General features: G+C 40.7%; 1 protein-coding gene across 6 annotated transcripts in view; it reads right to left on the reverse strand.

Moving 5' to 3' along the window:
• Positions 1-10,486, reverse strand: part of TOP2B (DNA topoisomerase II beta) — a 59,783-nt gene extending 49,297 nt beyond the window's left edge. For 3 of the 6 annotated variants that reach the window (XM_058832577.1, XM_058832574.1, XM_058832573.1), the window contains exon 1: positions 9,283-9,724. In XM_058832577.1, the coding sequence (XP_058688560.1) occupies positions 9,283-9,348 (66 nt within the window). In that variant the 5' untranslated portion in view covers positions 9,349-9,724. Of the gene's footprint in view, positions 1-9,282; positions 9,726-9,881 lie in introns of those variants that run through there. The other 3 variants (XM_058832575.1, XM_058832578.1, XM_058832576.1) reach the window with 3 other exon arrangements.
• Positions 10,487-22,226: the final 11,740 nt, after the last annotated feature.

Genomic DNA, 22,226 nt, shown 5'->3' on the forward strand with positions numbered 1-22,226 from the left:
TTTGAGCTCATGTTAACTGGCATACATGAAGTTTTTATTTCACAGAGCACCCCAAACCCAGACTTTTCTAGTCAGGTTCAGGACTACCAGTCACACAACATTAGTAATAGAGGAGAGCCCAAATATCATTCAGAGGTTACTTATCCAACTGCACTCTTCAGTGGGAAGCAATCCCCTGCTGAACAAGAGAAGCAAATCCTTAAACTCTCACAAATGTAACAGCTTTATGTTCTATAATGTAACAGCTATCAGTTTATTAGAAATTGTTTATAATAACATACCTTTATGTTATTTGCCTGTCTACCTTGCATTGAAATACTAAAATACCTTGACTGTGATACATGGGATTTTCATACTTTTAATACACATGGTGCCCTAAAAAGTAATGCAATACAATCAACAGAAACTATTAGAAGTCTGCTCCTGGAACCTTCCACAGAAAAGCAACAAATTTACTTGCAACATATTTACTTAACACAAACCACATATAATAAGCTTTTTTCCTTTTTCCTTCCAAAAAAAACTATCTCAAACATTGAACAAACTCTACACATTCAATACCCCATACTACATTTTGTCCACACTAAAAACTACTTTTTTATAATTAGAAGCATCTATGGTAATACAGCCACATTTTCTGGTATTCTCTAGTTTAAAAATCTATTTTTTTCTGCCATATTAAGATAAATATGAATCCAGTGTTCCTTTAAAAAACAGTTGCTGGAGTTTAATTACCCAGTTCCTACTATGCAACATCTACTCCTCCTCTGGAGACTTTACAAGCCTTGAAATGTTTTATAAGCCTCATAAATATACTGCAAATTCTAGTCTCAATCCTGTAGTAAATTCCATAAGAAAGGAACAGAGGGTTGGTGTTCCAGACATTGACAGCAATTCAGAAGGAAGAAAACAGATGCATCAATGAGTCAATAATGACTTAATGCTGTTCTAAGACTCCCTTCTCTTCCTCAGCCACTCATCCTCCCACAACATTCGTGCAGAAGCCATTAGGGAAAAATCTTTCAGGACTGTTCATTAAAAGTGCTGACAATCTTGAAGATCATCAAAACTGTACCCTTTAATTTGCTATTTGAGAATTGTGTCTTGTCAGGCAGAAGAATCAACCTTTCCATAAAGGTACCATATAAAAGACTCATAAAATAACTTCAAATATATTTGGAGATTAATTTTTAAATTGTTTTGCATTTTCATCACCTATTACCTGACATGTATGCTTATCACTCAGCTATCAAAGAAGAAAGTCTACATAGCATATTCGGAAAGACTTAACTAATACCAGGAAGGGCAGGTTAACATGATACAATTTTAGATGTTTTCTCTCGAGCATCTCGACCACTTGCTTCTGTCTTCCCCAGCAAACCAGTATGGAACCTCTTCCTCTGCCCCCAGCCAATTTCTCACATGCTTTTTCAGTCTCCTATATGAGATTTTAAGAAAAATCCTCTTCTGCATCTACTTAATACCAAAAAATAATAACCGCCTCCCTTCTTGCAACCACTCTCATCCAAGCAACTTGCCTCCCTTTTACTCCAAGATTGTGACATGACATCTCAACGTTCCCATGATGATGCTGTTACACAAGAGCGATGGAAAACACTAAGTTAGGATCACTAAACATAGTATGACAAAAAACTACCTCAGCCGACAAAAAGCTCTGTGCTGACGCATGGAGTAACAGCGTTCTGTTACAGGTAGCAGAACTCTCTACATCAGCTGGACTGAGACAAAGTTACTTTTCCCCAGACATCTTGCCATTCTTGTGCCTTTATATCATGGCACACAACTGGGGAATAAACACAGGGCTGAAATGTTCACACACTACAACACTATTGCTCCTAAAAATTCCAAACAGCCCAGAGCTACCATGGATTACACAGCTGGAAATATCTCCAGTGAAGCTCACCCTATCCATTTCTCATAAGTAAAGATGCCCTGCTTAGGGGACGACCCCAGAATTCTAACTGCTCTTATAGAAACATTACATATCAAGTTATCTGGTTGCAAGAATTTTTTTTTATTGTTTTTTTTTCCTCTACTTTATCTCAGCTTCTTTTGATTTATAGGAAAATAACTCCTCAGTGTTATCTTATATATTTTGTCATGACAAGAAAATTTTATTTCTTGCTCTCTCCTTAAAGATTCCTTCAAAGATTGAGAAAGATGGTGTGAGCTTCTGGCACCTCACTAATACAGACATTTGCCCACTTTTTCATACATTTGCTTTTCTCACAAGTTTCTATTATCTGAAGAAGGAACAGGAAGCCCAAGACTAACTAGGCCCACTCATTCACCAAAGAAGAGCAAAAGAAATCAAGACGTGGGGTCCATGAGAGGAGACTGTTTAATATCTCAGCTGCAATTCTACTTCACAAATCAGGAAAAAAAAAATTAGTAGTTTAAGCATTTTAATCCTCTTTTACATATTTATATATATATTTTTTTTTTGCTTTAAGGTAGCTTTTTTAAGTACATCCAAAGGAAAAGATAGGTCTGGTGTTTAGGTCTGAACCCTTCAAACGTGTTCTAGCTCAAGCAGATTTTACACTAACTTGGCTAACACCCTTTTTTCCTACTTGTTGAAAAAACCCATTAAAATTGCTAGATGTGCATAGTGTAACAAACACACAGATTTATCACTTTCACAAATAAAAAAAAAATAGAAGTAGTACTTTATTTTCAGTGGCAAAATGTATTTCTATGTAAATTGGAATTGCATTGAGACACAGACAGGATATTAAAATAGCTTTATTAAATGAAACTAGATGAGCTGATATCATAGAAAAAGTTAACAACTCACTTCAAAACACAGCTTAAAAGGACTTAGTTCATAAGAGTAAAAGCACTTGCAATCACATTGAAATTTTAAAAACAGCAGATCTGATGCTCCCTTGTCAGGGGGAAGAAGAATATTTTTCTGCTTTTCACACCAAATTTTTGAGTACTCGTTACTGAAATACCTGAAGAAAACAGCTAGGAAACACTTTTGAATAAAAATTATTAAGAGCTGGTTTATCACTTACTCATGTGCAACAGTTTTCTATATTTGCAATAGAAATAAATATTTGGTGTTTGATCTTGACACCTTGATTTTATTGCTAGAACTTAAAACATACATCAAATTTTAGTATTTATTTTCAAAGTTATGTAATAACATTTTTTATGCCCTGATTTAGAATTTACTTTAAATCTGGAATATAAGCCTTAAAATGAATTCTTCCAAGATACCTGTGTAACAGTAAAAGTACTTGAGAAGACACCACTATGTTTCCAAGCATGGAATTTTCAGAAGAGACGTCTTCACACAGTTATACACATTTAGAACTACATAATTTTTTTGCTCAGTCTGCTTTTGAAAACATTCAACGCAGAATAATATTTCCACTGTGGGTGGCTTGCAAGAAATTTTCCTCATTTGAAACAGTAAATTAAGTTTTCTATAATAGTTTTAATTCTTAAGTTTTCTATATATACATTCTATAATATATCTTACTCCCAGGGGTGGAATTGCTCCCATCCATCAGCTATGAATCACATTAATATGCTTTTCATTAACTGAAATATAAACATGCATTTGCAGATTGCCTTTGCACATAGACACACAAGACAATCTAGATGCAAGGTAAAAACCTCTGGAAAAATAAAGTCAATGCAAATGAAACACTAAATTTAATCAGTAATTTTTTCAGACCTAAGCTGTCTATCTTAGATTACTTACATGTTCTTTTATTTGGAAAGGTTACTTTATCTGTCCAAATAAAGTAATTACTTACTTTTTAATACAACACAGGCACCTTAGAAATTAAATGTACACACACACACAAATCTCACGGGTCGAACATTAACACAGTGCATTTGCTCCAATGTACACCTTTCCTCACCAAACTCCTAAAGTAATAGCCCACAAACCTTCTAAAATCAATTCCTCCCCAAACCCTGAGATATACATTCCTTCCTAGACTTGGTTACAATTTAGCTCCCCACTCCTATGCATTCATCACTCTATGCCAGAACAAGGTTTCCTCCCAGCTCAGAATAGAGGGTGCAGATGTATGTACTGAGCTGTGGGACTGGCTCAGCTGCTGTCAAAGATGTGGCCCCGATCCTGTTCCAGTACCAAGCCTCCACTTGATATCACCTCTATCACTTCTTTGATCCTGCATTATTCAGCACTCTGACAAGAAGACTGGACTACAAAAGTATTTAATGAATGGTGGTGGGGAGGGTAGGATAAGAAGCAGCCACTTTCTTTTGGGGGGAGGCAAACCATAACATCTGAGGAATCCCGCTTCAGAACTATTGTGTCTGACTCGCCCAACTGAGCCACAAGCATTTCCCTCTGGTGCTAGAATATCTAGGAGAGTCATGACATCTCATTACAGCACTGCTTCCTTAAAGGCAGTGGAATCAGGAATACAACAAGACCAGGAAGGAATGCTGCTTCCCCTCAACTGTTGGACAGAACTATATAGCTCAAAACGCATTCTGTTTAGTAAAAGTAAATATTAATATTAATACATTGGGGCAAATATTTCAGGTCTGACCTTCCTCTCATTGTATAGCTGTGAAAAAGGGAGGGGGAAGAAGGGTAAGGACACACAGGACAAAAAACCTCCCAGTTCTCTGGTCACCATAATAGCAAAAGACAGACACTTATATTAAAGCAAGAGAAGAGCACTGAAACAAGGCTTGGCAACAACACAAGACTTTTCCACCATGCCCCGCCTGTTCCGCAGACACCACAGTGTAGCAGAGGAAAGATAAGACAAACTAACAGCACATGTAACAAGTGTTACATATGTGACAACTGCGTCCTGGCCCAGCTGCAGCCAGCAGAGAAACAGAAGGCCTGATCCAGATAAACTAATGGAAAGAACAGGAAGCTAATTCTGAGCTTTAACCTGGGTCTGCAGAGGCAACTAAAGAGGTCTATGGACTCAGGAGTAGGAACTTCAATCACCTACTCCTCCGTTGAAATGAACAGCACATAGTAATGAACAGCAAATAAAAATGATAAAGGACTATTTACCCTTGGTTCACCTCTATGACAGTATGCTTATTTCAAAAAACAAGATTTTATTACGATTTGGTCATATTACTGACCATATCTGCCAACTGTTTGTACTTCAGGCAGGCAGAACCCTGACAGCTTACAGAAACAGACCCGTGATAGAGCGGTAACGCAATGCAACTCCTGGGGACGCTGTCAGAGCCCAACGCCCTCCCTCCAAGCACTATATTGGCAGAAAAAGGGAATTCCCGTGTTGCTCCCATCCAAAAGCCCCTGCTCCCAAATCAGAGGAACAGTCAAAGCTCAGTGTAGCGGTGATGGGCAGATCCTTGGGGCAGCAGAGATCCAGTTCAGATTTCAGACACAAGAAACCTGCCCATAAAGTTAGAAACCGCCCAGTGCAGAAGCCATAACCAGTGAATTATGGTTATGCATATGCAATAACGTCACTAGAAGTTATTGGACATTATTCAAAAGGAAGACTTGCTTTAATCCTCTCAGAACATATTAAAAGCCAAATCAAACTGGAAGTCATCCCTTTCTAAAGTTAAAAGTACATGATTTCAGATGGAACAGTAAAAGAAAGACAAGGTCCCTTTAACAGGACTAGTGTGGGCTTTATTTGTTGGAGCTTTTTTTTAAAAAAAAAAATAAATTGAGCCTACTATCTTATCAATTACATACATTCTTCAGATTTTTAAAAAATGGCAGTATTAAGTTAGAAGTTATTTTCAAAGTAAACTTTGAATCTTCTGAAAGGTGCTTATGTCTGAATTTAGATTATTTGAAAGGCTGGTTCTTTTCACTTACCAATATACATCTACTGCATTTATTCAAACAAGTATAACCTAAATATATGCAATATTTCCATCTACTCATAATAGTAATACTAATCTACTAATAATATATATATTTCCACTCCATCTAGGAGCAGATATTAATGATATTTTTTTCAAAAGAGAAGTCACATGAACACTTGGCATATATTCACTTCAAGCTAGCATTTCCTAGACCCAAAACCTGTCCCTTTCACCAAGGACAGGAAAGTAGAAGTAGAGTTCAGAGTCCTAAATTATTATCAGCACTCTCAGCTTCCATTTATCAAGTTCATATAGCTCTTAGGGTAGAGGAGAAAGTCTTGAAAACACTGACAGAAGTGATTAAATGTTGCTTATTTGAAATGCTCAGTTTTGTGGGCATTACCATTGCATCAGAACCAATGCACTTCAAAGTGTTACTTGCAATAACTTCACTTCCACTATAAAAGGCATATTTACAAAAAAAAAAAAAAAAAAAAAAAAAGTGCTATTACTGTGCCATTACAATTCATTTTCTGTAGGTCCTAAACACACAGACACTAAAGAATTATTTCTTTTGTTCACAGTAAGTTTTCCTAGCATTAGGACATGTCATTACATTGCACCAAGGAAAACTCTCCTAGTTACAAATCCATATTTTTGTAACTAACTCTTAATACAATTTAACACTTTCATGAATGACACGTGGAGATTACCCCCTAAAAGTAATTTATATTAGTCTGTTAAAACTCCACCTTGTACCAGAGTGCAGGGCTTCAAGTTGATTTCAGAAAACAATCAGCCAGATGAAGAAAAAAAAGGAAGCTATTAAAAAACCAAGCAAATACATTGTATAAATCAGAGGTTATCTTGGTTTGTCTTCAGTTAAATAATGCTAAATTACGTTCCCAATAAACATTTTTAGTTGTTATACTCTCATGTGTTTCCATCACTGGTAATTGTGCCTAACTTATATTTCTTCAAGTTCTGTTACAGTTGAAAATGCAGATGACTTACTGTTTGTTTCCATAAACATTTAACTCCTCTTGCTTTTAAAAGTAAAAATAGGTATCAACTGATGCTTATATGATGTCTCATTATGAAATTCACTCTAGGGTAAATTCTCTATTATAGGAAGTACCTTTCCTTTTTCATAACTGCATGTAATTCTTTCCTACCTACAAGCATGCTCTTGAATCACACCCAAAGCTGAAGTTACAAGCACAACTCTTTACTAAAATGTGAACAGCTATGTTATATACACAGGATCTGCTAGTTTGAAACATAAATTAACATCCCACCAGTTTTAAGTGTTTCCTCATCTTTAGAGCCAGACTTTCTTCTGTTACCATACAATTGTTTAACTCGTGGTTTTATTAAGAAACCACAAACTACAGAGAATACATTACTCAGACAGAGAAGCATCCTAGTGGTTTCAACACACTAGCAAGAATTCTAAAGAAATCAAGGTGGCTTCAAAACGACGTACAACCAAACTGCAAATGGTTTCATATCCAGCAGACATATGGCAAGCAGATTAAAGCCATACAGCTGAAACTATTCTGTCCCTACCTCTGTACCTCTCACCCTCCTCAAGGATAGCATATGATCATCTACAAATGAACAACCACCTAAACCAACATTTCTTCCAGCCTGGCACACTGGCCATGGTCCCATCCAATTCAGTTCTACAACAATATTGCTCTTTTGTATGCCAGTATTCTACAGCTGACATGGAACAGGTCTGGCTTTAGGAGTTGGCTCAGAAATCCCACCTTCACCATTTAAAATGCACATGAGAGAAAGAAAGAATGCCCCACTGTTTTCTAAAAAAATAAATGAACATAGCTTTAACTAAAATCCGATTATTTCCCTACAACTACTTTGAGTTGACAAAAACACTTTTAAGTTTTACTGCTTTTAGAGAATGAAAAGTTTGATCATTTCCAGTTGTAGGAAACTGTTGACTCACCATAATTTCAACCCCATTACATTTAAGGACACGTTTCCATAAAAATGCCTATTCAGTAATTTTCACACTTCATTCTGCAGTTTTCTGTATGAGCTGTAAAACTTTCAATTACTTGGTCAAACCTAGATGGTAAAATCTTAATTCTGAGGAGCCATCCAAAGACCATAGTTGACAAAGATTGCAAAGTATTGTGGAAAGAAAGAATAACTTTAGCTTCTCAACTTAGACATGTTCCCATGCCTAAACTGTCTGATTTCAAGTGGCACACCCAGAAACTTGCACATTTTTTTAATATACCTTTCCATGGTGCCAGCTCCTTAAAATTAAGGAGAATTACCAACATAAAATGCAGTAATTAGAGCCATGGAAATAGTCCACCATCAGAACACACAGGATTTGTTCACTCCAATAATACTTCTGTTTCAACAGCTCCAAGATGTAGACAAGAACAAGTTAGCTATTATTCTGTTTAACTTTAAAAGTTTCCACCTCTGTAAAGCACACGTCTGATTAAAGATACCTCACCACCTCTCCATCAAGATGTACTGTCTTCCGCTTAAACATTAAAGTTACCCATCTATGCTGAGCAAGAGAAAGGCAGGGGAGTTAGTGATGGGATGAACTAGACCCTTCAGGTCACCTTGGCTCCTCCTTCCTCTCTCAGGTCTCACCAAAACCTGAGAGCATCCACTCTTACTACTGGCGAGGGGAGCACCTCTGCACTGGGAGCCAGGGCTTGTACTCTCAAAGGACTATAAGGAGGCTCAAAAGGATTCACCAGTTCTAGAGTCAGTTATCACCAGCACCCTCTCTAATCTTAATACTTCCGACCAATCCACGAAAGGCAGTAAAGCACCCCCTTTCTTGGGTCTGTTACAGAGTTACAACTTTTGGAAGATGATGAAGTTGAATGCCAAGATGGAATAGCAAGCAGACAGCGCCTGCTTCCTGTCTCTGAAACTTGGGAACTTGAGGTATTGTCCTTTCACATAGTTGGAAAAGAAAATGGGATCAACATAGAGACCCTCTGCTAGCCCGCAAAGGCTTTGCTCTAGGGACAAGAGGTAATACCTGCAACTCTAGCGGGACGACAGACAGATACCTCGCTTAGGAGGACAGCGACTTCAAGACAGCCCTGATGACCCACCCGCTCCCCACAGGAGCTTTCCACCTGTTTGCTCACAGACTGACCTCTTCCCTACGGCTCCCAGGACCCCGAGAAGCCCCTCACAGGGATAAAAGCTACCCTTCTGCAACAGCAATTCCAAGCCCAGGCTTCCTCCTCCTACCCCGGAGCCCTCCACCGAGCGGCGGCTCTACAGCGCTTCGCTTTCCACGCCAACCCTCAGCTTCTTCCCTCCTTTCAAAGCCAACCCGCGCTCTTTGCATACACGCAAGGGACGCAAACAGAAATAATAGTAATAATAATAATAAAACACGAGTAGAAAATCCCACGAACAACAAAATGCAGCCCCACAACTTACCACCCAAGTCAGTCCCCCGCTGCCGCCGCCGCCGCCTCCTCCTCCTCCTCCTCCAGACTTTGCCATTTTCTGCCCGTCTCTCCTCAGCCGAGGCGAGGGCGCTTGGAGGCGGCCGGGAGGGCCGGCACCGACACCGCGCCTGGGGCCGCTCCGCGCCCGCCCTTCGCGCCTCTCCCGCCCTCACCGGCGCCCCGGCACCGAGGAAGGGAGGCCGAGGGGCCCGCACAAAGCGCCCCTTCCGCCGGCGGGGAGGCAGCGAGAGGAGGGAGGGAGGGCCCGGCCGGGCCTGCGGCTCTCGCTAGTTTAAAGGGACGACGGGCCGGTCCCTTCGCCTCGCGGCGGCAGCGGCGGCAACAACAGCCACCGCTATCGCCGCCGTAGCGCTGCTGCCTCCCGCCCTCCTTCTCACCCCCGGGCCGTCCCCCCCCGCAGCCACAAAGGCCCGGAAAACAGATTAATAATAAAAAAAATCTCCCCCTCCCTCCCTCCTCCCCTCCCTCCCTCGTTCACTCCCTCCCTCCCTTCCCGCCCCTCGCGTGCGCGCGCGTTCCCGCGCAGACCCTCCCCCTCCCCGCTCCGCGCCCCCCGCACACACGCACAGCCGGAGCTGGCCCGGCCCCCTCCTTCTTCCCCTCCTCTTTCCACCCTGCGTCCCGGTGCCCGGTGCCGTTCCCCCGCCGTCGCCTCCTCCCCCTCCTCTCGCCGCCGCCGAGACACCGCGCGTAGACAATAAACAACCGCGCCGGCCCCGCTCGGCGTCCGCGCCGCGGCCGCTTCTCCCCACACAGCCGGCCCGGGCCTCTGCTCCCCCCGCGCCCTGTGCCCGCCAATCACGGGCCGGCCCGCCAATCGCGCGCTGGAGGCGGGAAGGCTGCGCGGAGCGCCGGCCAATCCGAGAAGGCAGAAGGAGAGGCTGCATGTGACGTCACCGAGGGTGGCAACAGGGCGCGAACAGCCCGCACGGGGGCGCTGCCGCACGAGCAGGGGGCGGCGTGAGGGGAGGCGGAGGGGTTGGATCGGGATACGGATGGGGATGGAGCCGAAGCAGCGCCCATTTGCCGGGTCAGCGACGGGCTCCCTCAGCCCACCCTCCCGCTCTGCGACAGCGGGCAGGGAGACGCCTCGGTTCCCCGTGATGGCACAGGGGAATTGGTTTGGGGACTGGAAGAACACGGCTGTCCCGTTTCCCTGGTGCTCCAGGTGGATGATGGCGCGGGCGGAGAAGAGGTGATGCGGCAGGGGGGGACAGGTGTGCGGGGGTACGGCGGGCAGCTGCCCCCTTTTCCGCCAGCCCCGTAATTGATCCCTGCAATCGCCCTCGCTGCGACCTCCGGCAGGAGCAGCAGGGTGGAAGTCCCGGGGCCCCAAGCAGGAGAGTGTTTACAATCCACTGCCCTCTTCTGGGCTCAGGGGATCGGCCCGTGGAGTTTTTTAACTCGGACAGCTCACAGATCTTTATCCTGCATTTGAGCATCACCGTGTGAAGTCCTCATACAGGGTCACACAGCACAGCAGCCCGTTCTGTACATAAAACACACACAACCCTGCGTACTGCAAACCTATTCGCCGTTTTGAAAAAAATGCTGTGGCCAAAATACTTAGCATCTGCTTCCTAGGTCTAACCGGTGTGTGTACAAAGCCCAAAATTCATGTAATTTTAGGTACCAGCACATAAAAAAAAGCACAGTTTTATATACTTTGCACCAAAAGTGTATATATATATACTTATACAAATAACCGTAAATATTATAGTAAGATTTTTTTTGCAAGCTTAGAAAAATGCATCAGCACATGCAGCTTCTTAACTAGTAATTTTCATTCTGCTGTGTGAAATGCAAAGGACCTACCTAGTCCAGCCTGTTTCCACTCCTTGAATTATTGAGAATGTAAAGTCTCAAAAGGAAGGATTAGTAGGAGCACTGCATCTGAGCTAGTAGACAAATCAGAGAATCGTTTCAAAGGAAGAGCAATAATTTAAAGGTTTTCCTTCTGCAAAATGCTTTTCCTAAGGAGTAAAGGGATTGGAAATGGAACAGCCACTTTTGAGGAGTCAGTTGTAATGTTCAATTATGCCTCAAGGGAAGGATCAGAAGAATTTTTAGTAAATATTGCTTATTTAGCATAATTTTACTCTGCCAGTTTCTAAGGAACCTATTAAACTAATATCTAAGTGCTGCACAGGGATTATGGAAAATAATGGCATCTGCCTAGAGGGGACAGTAAGTTATCTGTTCCAGCCTAGTTTTATTTCAGCTGCATGTACCTCTGAGCTGTAGGCTGTGGTTTTTTCTACTTTTGGCAAGATAAAGAGTGTTTCTTGCAGAACCAGAAGGTAACGCTTGCAGGGTTATGCCTAGCACTTCAGAATTCTGAGCTTGCTGATTAGAACCATGTTGATTTTATTTTTTCCAAAATCTCAAATTTATATGTAGGACCTGTTAAAATTAACCATGTACAGTGAACTGCTGCAATGAATATTGTGAGGACCAGAGAAAACAGAAGCAGTGCATCTGTTCAGAGATTTTTGCATCATTAGAGGACCATTACTGCATTCAGCAGAAACAGAGCAAGTCACAAACATTAGTGTACTATGCTCTTGTTAGCTACAGCTGTTTAGTAAATAGGCTGTCCTTAGTGTGGGAAGCATGCCTTTTGCAACATGAGCCAAGTAGAAGATAGCAATCTAACTCGAAGGCAGCCAATTCCATATATATTAGAGAGAGACAGAGGGAGTTTCTTCTTGGCAGTTACCGATCTTTGAACGTGCATGGTCAGACATGTTCAGTCTGTGTCACGCTGGAGCAGATTTATGAGGAAAGGCTGATGTTCCCCCAAGCATTTTCTTTAGCCTTTGAAATTACTTTGTCCAGGTTGGATTTTACTTAATTCTCATTCTATACTATGCTAGCTGCACGGCATGTTACTGGCTTCCTGTTGATGTTGGGTTTATCCCTAATGCTTATATGTATATGCTGAGTAGTTGCATTGCTAGCTATGTAGGACTGTGGGACCCAGTTCTCATGAGACTAAAAGCAGCTGCTTCTGTGGACTGCAGAGGTGAAGCAGCGAAATGAGATTGCTCATCACACTGAAAGTGATCCCTGTTAAACACAGAAGCAGATTTGAGCATAAATCAAATTCAAGTGCCATAATATTTTGATGGGAGTGGAATTACTTTGCTAGATGCAACCTGCCCAAATAGTGCACTACCAGTGCATGTCAAATACTTCACACTTATTGTGTGACATTTTAAATTAATAATCCCCTTAAGATAGTACACACAAAGTCTTATTTCAATTCATTGGAGATTTACTTGTCCTCATAGTTGTAGACCATAACATAAACAGAAGTACCCTACAGGCTTTCAAAACAATGATCTACTTAAACCAGTTTCACTACTGCTTTTAGTAAGCAAAATATTTACTATAATACTACTTTGTGTTCAATCATTTTAGCAGAAAGACAGCTGTATGTATGATCTTTAAGTATTTCTCTACTTGGTGTGTACAAACTTCCCATCTATTTCATGTTATTTGCCACTTCTAGTTTACTTACTATCTAATAAAACCTTTTCTTTCTATGTAGCTTTTCTGGACTCAGATTTAAAGGGCCTAAAAGTTGACTATTTGTGAAACTATGTACATTTATCTACTCTGTGAATGTACTCAGATACAACTACTTACTTAAATGACCGATCACAGCTCTCATCTTTCTGAAAACTACACAGAAAAAAGTGTAATTTTGTGCTAAAATATTTATGAAACTACGTAGATGTCCATTACATTATACATTCCACATTGTATGTAGTTGTAATGAGGTATAAACAAACATTGCACATTTTAAAATTAAATATTTACACTTGCTATAAAGTAATTTCCATATTCTACTGCATTTAAAAATTTCATTATAATTCATTAACATAATTTTAAAATAACTGATCAAATTATTGAGTAGGATTGTGGCAATACCATGTAAGAGTGACCAACGTACTTGTACTGCATTATGAATGACCTTCAGGCCATGGTTGCATAGTATTTAAGAGAAGTCTATCCATGGCCAGATCACCTATGATATAAATTTAGCCAGGTTCTGTGTTCTTACACAATTGTATCTCAAAACCCTTTGCTGAATTAGCAAGAGACCACACCAGTGGTTTTCTGTGGGTGTGCACTGTCAATGCACTGCCTGACACTCTCAGCTGAACTGTGCCCAGGCTTTACATACCTGATGTATCCATGGCACTTTTGTCAGTAGCTACTCCTGGGGCCAGACTGTTCCACAACCAGTCTCTTGAAAAACACCAGGTCATTTCCATCTTAATCCTCCAGGAACAATGTACCACTTGTGACAGCTTGACAGAGGGTTTGGATGGCTTAAAATCTGTTTACTCTCCAACTCCTCCTCTGGTGACTAACCTGTTAAGTGCTGTGCTGTTGTTAGAGGTGTGGAAAACAGAAGCGGAGCAGGCTGTGAGTGCTACTGCCAGGTTGTAGCTGGGGAAGAGATCTGGCAGAATCCCCAGGGTTAGCTACAGGGACCCCTGGCTCCACCCTGGACTGCCCATCGCATGGCTGGGACTGCTGCGCTGACCCACCTCCTCCCTCCTGGATGGCATCATCTCCCTGCTGCTAGTTTTGTTAGGGACCATCACACCGACTTGCTTGGCCTCTAGCCTGAACTGCACAGTCTCTCACACAGAACAGGGAAGTGGTGTCACTTTTAAATATTTATCTGTGACTAGAAGTACTTTAGAATCCAAGCCCAGTCTCCTCACAGACAGCTCAGTCTTAAACTGTGACACACTTTCACTGGGCAGCATACACAAAGTTGTTGATATGGCATAGGCTGGTCATAGAAATTAAATATATTTGTATCGAAATTCCTTGTATAGGACAAAGCTCCCTTGTGCAGTGACCACACACAGCAAGAGAAGTTGCATGTAGAGGTGAAGCAGGAGAAACTGAACTGGCTGTACCGGGAGGAATTCTCAACATAAATAGGATTATTATCCATGCTATCAACATCTGAGTCTTACAAGAGTTGGTGGCAGTCAGAAGAGATGCAAATGCCTGGAAGGACAAAAACAATGGGAAAAACACAGAATGGAGAAGGTGATGTATTTTGATTTTCATGTGCTGAATGTGCATGAGATAGCAGTGGCCATCTCAGGAGTTACACTGAGCTGAGAGGAGATTGCTGTGATTTGGAGGCTGGGAATCACCAACTCCATTACACCTTTGCAAATCAGTGTGGAGAACATAAACCGCCAGCAAGGTTTGGGCATGCCATGCCATTCAGAAAGGCACTCCCTCGAGCTCAGGGTGATGAATAGTGCAAAGTATGCTAGGCTTTCCTTGAGAAGCTTTTCTGATGTTAGCCACATATCCATTTCTTACTGTCCCTCTATCCCATACCCTCTGTAAAGAAGCTCTCTCTTTCCAAAGCAGAATTTCCTTTTGACTAAAACAGGCAGGTTTTTTCCTAGCAGTTCACCTAAACAAGACTGTTTAAGCAAGATAATGTGAGTGGCAATTCATTTTTCCCCAGCAAGACTCCTTGCTCATTGAAGGTACCCATTCATTACCAGTGTGTTTCTCCAGTCTCCCAGATAGAAATAGACAGGATAGATTTTGAGTATCAAGACTGCTTCCTAATAGCAGAAGGTCATTTCTACTCATTCCTGAAATGACAGGAAGGTGAAAGATATAAGGCACGTGTGGATATGTTGACTCTGTGGGGAAAAGTGATAAGTGATGTAGAGAATGATGAGCAGAGAAGCCCACTATTCTGGGAAATGTCTAAAGAGATGGCACTTTGTTCTCTTGAGCTAAAATTCAACCACTTCTGGCACATAATGTTTTAACTTATTATGAGGAAAGAGAAAGAACATGTTTTTCTGCACACCTTCATTGTATCACCAGTGTTGACTAGAACCAATGATGACTAGGTCAGGGCATGCATTTGCATTCCCTTTCTCAGAAGGGAGTCGTGTGGTTCTTGTGGTAGCCCAAGAAGAGAAAAGTCTCAGGACTCAAGAGAGGCTGATGGCTCAAGATCCACTGAGGCAGAGCATGTCACTGAAGTGTGGCCAGTGTACCCACATAGTTTATGCTGAGGTCAAAGGCAAAAAGAGAAGCAGGCCACAAGTTTTAGAATACTTGAGCAAATCAATCTCTGAGGCAAAGAGCAACAAAAGAGTTGGATGAATGACCTGTGAACATCCTTCTGATAGAGGACTAGGGTAGGCACACATGAGGACATCAGCTAACAATACACCTGAGCACAGAAAGTGGGGAAGACAAGAAGTAGTAACTAACAAAAAAATAGTCAGGGGTAACTATGAAGGGTCCAGTCAAGCACAGAATAGCAGAACCACAGAGAGTTTGCATGTACCTATCCAACAAATTAATGAAGAAAGCCTTAGAGTAAATTTGTTCTGGCAGCTTGAGTTTATACTGACTTAGTGCTTTGAATTACTAGACCATGGTGTTTTTGATTTGGTACTAGATGGCCTAAAATTTAAATTCCTCTTTTATAGCCCACAGCACAGGGAATGTGCTCACCATGTTCTTCTGACAATTACAAGGCAGTTTAGAAAAGGAAGTTTATACAATAATACTGCTTTGTGAGTATTCTTTTCTAGCTGACTTAAGTGCTTATTCCTTCCAGTTACCTGTTTGCTAATAATTCTCTTTGCTTAAATGCATTGTTTCAGATTACCTATGTCAGCAGAGTATTCTAAGGCTTTTGAGAATTAATTTTTCAGAAGTCTTTGAGAAAGTAATTACAAAAATAAGATGTATACTTCAACTGTAAAAATATAAAGAGTATAGCTAACAGCTAAAATGTACACAAGACTCAGCCACCCACTTAACCATAAGTATTATCTGAATTTACAACTCCCTAACAATTACTTGTTAGAGATCACCTATTCAACAATTTCTCAGGTGGCCTCAATTATAACAAGGCTCACCAGAAGCAGCTCCTATTTATTTCAGTAGCAGTTGTGTAATTCAACAGCTTGGGTGATTAAGCAAGCAGTATTTTAAAATGGTCACAGCTAGCTGCTTCATGCAGTTTTCTATTTTCCTTAGGTATTACTACTATTACTACGCAAAGATGATCAGAAATTCAAAAAAAATCTTCAGTTATTCCTTTAGATCCTTTAATGCATTGGTATTTCTGGGTCTTGAATGTTTCTCTCCCAGATACCATGCAGCTGTCCTCCATGCTTTTTCAACAGTGGTGTTTCTGCTTAGCATTTTAGCCGTGCTGTATTTATTAGGAGAATGGGTAAATAAAGCACCAAATGCAACACATTAAATATGATTTTACATTTAAGTTATGGTCTCCTGTTCTATTTTTACCCAACTAACACTAATATTCTCTTTCCACTACGTACCTTACATTGCTCCAATCAGCTCTGTAGATTCTTCATGCTCCTTAGTGCACTCCTGTTTTTCTTAAAGAAATGTAAGAAGACATTACCTCAGTTTTCAGATGAAGTAAAATCATCCGGATCAGTGGTTCTTACATGCCTCTTGCTCACTATAACTGTAGCTACTGCTGGTAGAGGTAGAAGAAGTCACAGTAGCAACAGATGTCAGTACTGGCCAGGACAATGTGTTTGACTGCTTAGGCATCATTTAACCAGCACTTTGCTATGCCGTATTTTTATTAGAGTCTGGGAATCTCAGTCTAGGTCTTCAGTCCAGCATGGTTTTCAACAGCATCTTTCCATTTCTAAGCACCTCAGAATGCTGCATCCTGATCACAGCATTTCTTTCTTTGATTTAGGATTCCTGGCTGTCACCTATGAAGAAGGAAAACAGTCTTTTGAATGACTTTGAATATATGTGCTTTAGTAATTTGTGAATTCACTTTAATGTTCTAGAAAAAAGATTTTCATCTACAGGATGTGCTAGAAGTAACTTGCTTTGATATACATACACCTGTGTGGGTTTTACCTAAACAATATGGACACTGTAGTCCTCATTATTCTACATATTTCTTTTTGAAATCTACTGTGGATTTAACTTGTAGAAGAGTAAAGAAAAATGTTTTTCATCAATGCAGTTCTTTTACAATATTCCTTCATCTCTTGCAAACTATGAAGCAAAGGTACTGTATATTTTATCTTACTGACAGACCTAAGTGTCAAAAAAGGCAACATATCTATTTTTGCAACAAATCTGCTGTTATACTATAATCACTTTCCTCATTTTTTCAAAATAATTTTGCAGGAACAACTTAGTGATACCCCATGTTCATAGGTAACAGCTAGAGAGAATACATTTCCTGTACTGTACCTCATAGTAAGCTCATGCCAAACTTTTCACCATCATGCTATAGAACTGTAATAACAACTCACCTTCCTTTTCATTTAGCTGGATTTTTACTAAGCTTTGTTATTCCACATATGCTCTTCTGCTGGAAGCTTTTATTGCAGAAAGCCTTTGAAGAGTAGGAAGCTCTGAAGCTCTTGAAATTTATCTGAAAGTAATGTGGTTCCTTTTACCTTGGTTTTTACTGCTGCTCACATTCTTCTATTTCCAGGTAATAAGTGCAATGAATTCGTCAGGTTTCCATGAAAAGGCAACACACATTACCCAGATATTTCAACATAGTATCAGTTTCCATCCCATTCAACCTTTTCCTCCCTCTAATGTGTCTTAAATTAGAAAATGGGGTTTATGTATCAATGTATTTTCCAGCAGGTTTTGAAACTGTTTGACACTAACCATGTCAGAATTCCATTTACTTTGGAACCAGTACTAACGTTAGTTCTTTGGGAAAAGACAGATATTACAGATTCTTTTATGTTCCTGTACCCTTTGAGAGATGTTGGACATGCTACTGAAACATGACATTTTTCTGCTGAGTTCATTTCTCTTGTGACTCATAATAAGAAGCATGGAAGCTCCTTTTTTACTTTACATCCTATGGTTAGTTTATTGAAAAAGTCACTTGTTAGCTCTCATGCATGAGAATTCCGCTGGTTTGCTAACCTGTTTTTTTCAATTGCTCATTATTTTCTATCATTTCTCCCAAAATATGTTTGACTCAGTTTTCTGAGACATGAGTAACAATAATGAAAGAGCACACTGGCATAAAGGCTGAAAACACAATGAAATTACTTGAAGTTATAGAATAGCTAAAGTTTAAGAGATAATTGCACACATATGGTTCTTTGCGACATTTAATTTTCAAATCATAAAGCTTTCCTCAGCTTTCTAATCAAACAATCCATTCTCCCAAATAATTAAAGGTATAAATTTTGAGTTGCTGTGCAGAATTGAAGAGAATTCAGATGAAACAATACTTTCTTTCCTGATAGTTGTTGATGAAGTACAGCAAAGCTGGATCCACACCAGCTCTCTGATTATGCTACAGACAGAGCACGCAGGCCATAGAGGCAGGCACATTAACCAACCCATGGGAACATAGCACAAGCTGCAGCACTCACACATAATCCATGGCACATGCCTCAGCTCTGAGTTGCTTCACCAAACCAGCATGACTGCTTTCAGCCACAAAGCCAAACATCTCCTTAGCCAGGCACGGCACACAGCACTGCCAAGCTGCCCCGTACAACAGACATTCTCCCAGCAGAATGTACATGCGGAACACAACATTCCCACGCCTCCCTCCAGCTCCCACTTAATGCTTAAATCTGCCCTGCTAATTTATCATCCCTTGTCTGTGTTTCACAAACAGGAAGATTGCAGTGCCTGTCATCCCACCCTTGACCTATGCTAGTCCCATGCTGTACATGGTGGGACATCCCACAATCCCTAAGGCTGATGCTCTCTCCAGGGTTGTTAACTATGCCACAGCATGGTAGCTTAACAGGTTCTGTAACAGACTAGCAGGGACATGCAAATAAAATAGTTGAAACTACTTTTTCAATCCCCTCCAGATGAATTAGCATGTTAATGGCCTGAGTGCTGTGCTTTGCATTTCCACTCCTACAGATCTTTGCATATTTATAAAAAGCAATAGTTAATCTTTCAAAAAGACACGAAATAAAAATATTGTTCTCAATTCAGCATTTGTTTGATTTATTCTCTGATAGCCTTACAACAGATACCTGTAGCACAACACGCAAACTTAACGTATAATCATTCATTCAGTTCTTTGAATTTCCATGGCAATTCCTTCAGTTCTCCTTCTGTAATGTTTCTATGAGGTGTGGAGAAAAATTTTCCCATGAAGTAAAATCTGCTTACTTCATTTGGTCAGGAGCTTCATTGCCCTTTTGAACTATATGCATAAACATACCAAAACACTAGGTTGCAGTGTTGGTCCTAAAACCCTTCCCTTAAAGTGTCTGCTCCTTCACCTTCCCCTGCACTGTGGCCCCTGCAACACGTCTGTCACCTCTCGGGCTCCTGGGCAACAGTGGATCTCAAAATGATGTGAGGAAAGTCCTATGTTACCAGGCCTGCAGCAGGCTGCTCTTGGTGGCCAGTAGACTTGCTGGGAACACAGGAGCATACCAGTGAGGGACACATTACTGGAACGATAGGGGCTGAGGTTTCAGTTGTCCTATGAATATGTCATGAGGAGGGGGGTGACACAGGACACAAAGACACAACACAAAAAGCACGCAGGAAATAAAATTATAAAAGAGATGAACAAAATCTTCCAGCAATGAAGACTGTGGCAGATGCAAAGGACCACATACTCCCTCAGCAGACCATGCTGCTGTCATCCTGATGGCTTCTCCCACTGCCCACCAGAGAGGGAACAGCAGCTGTCATAAACTAGGGAAAACATGGAGGCTCTGTATGGGGTTGGGATACCAGTCTGTGATGCACCAGGAGAGAGAGAAAAAGACAGAATCCAGGGATGGTACAGAAGCCTCCAGATCTTACCTATGAATCACTGGGAAGTTGCCTTGACTGCCACTGCAGACACTGCTTCAAAGAATGAAAACCACCAGTTTAGAAAAAGGGAAATTTAGAAGAGCTTTTAAGAGTGAAGACAACAGTGAGGGTTACCCCAGAAGACAGCTGGTATCACACATTAAACAAAGGAATCTTCCAAAAGAAGGATAAAACATCTGCTTATGCTTCACTGTAGAATCCCTCCATCTCACCACTAATAAAGGTAATGCTAATATGTGGTGCTAGTCCTGGTTTTCTTGCTCTAATGTGTGTTAAACACAAAATCCACTGACCAGTTCTGCTCGTAGTTACTCCTGCTCCACCCACAAGTAACACTACATGACTGAAGTGTCTCTTCCATACAACTTTTCCAATAAAATATTCCCCAGTTATGGATTTAACATTCAATCCTTGGAACAGAATAGGTTCTAGTTGATTTCCACTGAATTGGTTATCACACGCCAGCAAATCTCATGATCTTTAGAAATTATATTCTTTTTTTCCACATCCAAAATTTCAGCCACTCTTTCACTGGCATACATGTTGCCTCCATGCTCTGTTCACAGACGAACCTTGTATTTTTCACTGAATACTTACAAAAGATTGAATTTCCTCACATGATTGGTAATCAGTTCTGTATGTGAAATAAATTAAATCAAAAATAGAAAAGGTAAATGTATTCTGGGAAGTGTTTCTTAGTCTGTTTCCTATCACAGATTTTGTTTCTGTGGGCCAGAAATACACATTTCTGTATCTTCATTATGCTTATGTTGTGTACGGTTGAAAGCCCATTTCTTCATATCTTTCTGTCACACATTAATTCTTTTTTTTCACCTACAAGCTGGTGTACAAATATGAATTACCAGCAAGCCTTAAAATGTGAAATAAAACTACAAAATGAAGTTGCAGAGTACATAGTTACAGTGTATAGTCAAGAAAAATTGCAACGTCTGTTGCACTGAATATGAACTCTGGGGTTTCACCCTTACTAAAAAAAATCAAATGTATTTATATTTTAAAAATACCATTATCAAAGACGGACTTTGAAGTGTACAGGAAGAATTGATATGACTTGTAATGCTGTTAGAGGCTGAGTCAACTTATAAAGGCAGATCCTGCATAGAACTGACCCTTAGGCAAGAACTTCCTAAGGCTGTTTTGAAAGGCTCCATGATGATACAAATTCCTTTCAAAAAATATTTATTAAAAAAAGGAAACAATTAGCTTTTCTAAACAAGTCCCCAAATGCTACAAATTTGACATTCATTAATCAGCATTGATCTTAACTTTTTCCCACCCTCTAGTGTTAAAATTAAACTGCAGCCTCTAACACTTCCTGTTTCTGTTCCTACATCCTTAGTGAGGGTGTTTATTTTTCATTTTGAATGTTTTGTTTTAGTTTGGGGAGAGGAAGGACTATTTTCTTTTCAACCATTATTGTTAACATCATGGAAATTAGCATACTCAGGCAGAAACTCCAATCTATACAACCTAAAGAAAACACAAATCAAAACCAGTTTTGGGCATGCTTCATACTAAACCAAACCAGAACAGCGCCACAATTATTAATGCCGTCCACAACCAGGCACTTCCTTTTCGACCAATAAAGTTTTACATCCTTTTTGCCAGCAGTGAACTTTGCTTTTTTATATACCATACATTTCCCTGGCACTTTGGCTAAAGGTAAAAGCTGCTGCAGCTTAACTGTGTTATTTTGACTTCTCAAATAACGCAAGAATGGACACACATATATTCCATTACCTTCCATCCTTCTCTTCACAGTGGTAATAACGCAGAGGTGAGAAGTGAGGCTCTCTCCTTCCATTCTGTACTTCACTGCTGTTTCCATTTGCTCTAAGAGACTGTGACCAACCGTTCCAAGTACTTTCGTTCGAGTTTGCTTAAACAGTGCTCTCCGATGTCTTCACTGTCTTATATCAGCTGGTTTCTTTATGACTGTTCCACAGGGGAGTCTGTATATTGTTATCCAAAGTGCTTATCTAAAGTAAGTCCAGCATTTCCTCTTGATTGCAACAGATATAAGCTGCTAGTTGA

This window comes from Poecile atricapillus, chromosome 2 (genome assembly GCF_030490865.1).
Source record: "Poecile atricapillus isolate bPoeAtr1 chromosome 2, bPoeAtr1.hap1, whole genome shotgun sequence".
Lineage (NCBI taxonomy): Eukaryota > Metazoa > Chordata > Aves > Passeriformes > Paridae > Poecile > Poecile atricapillus.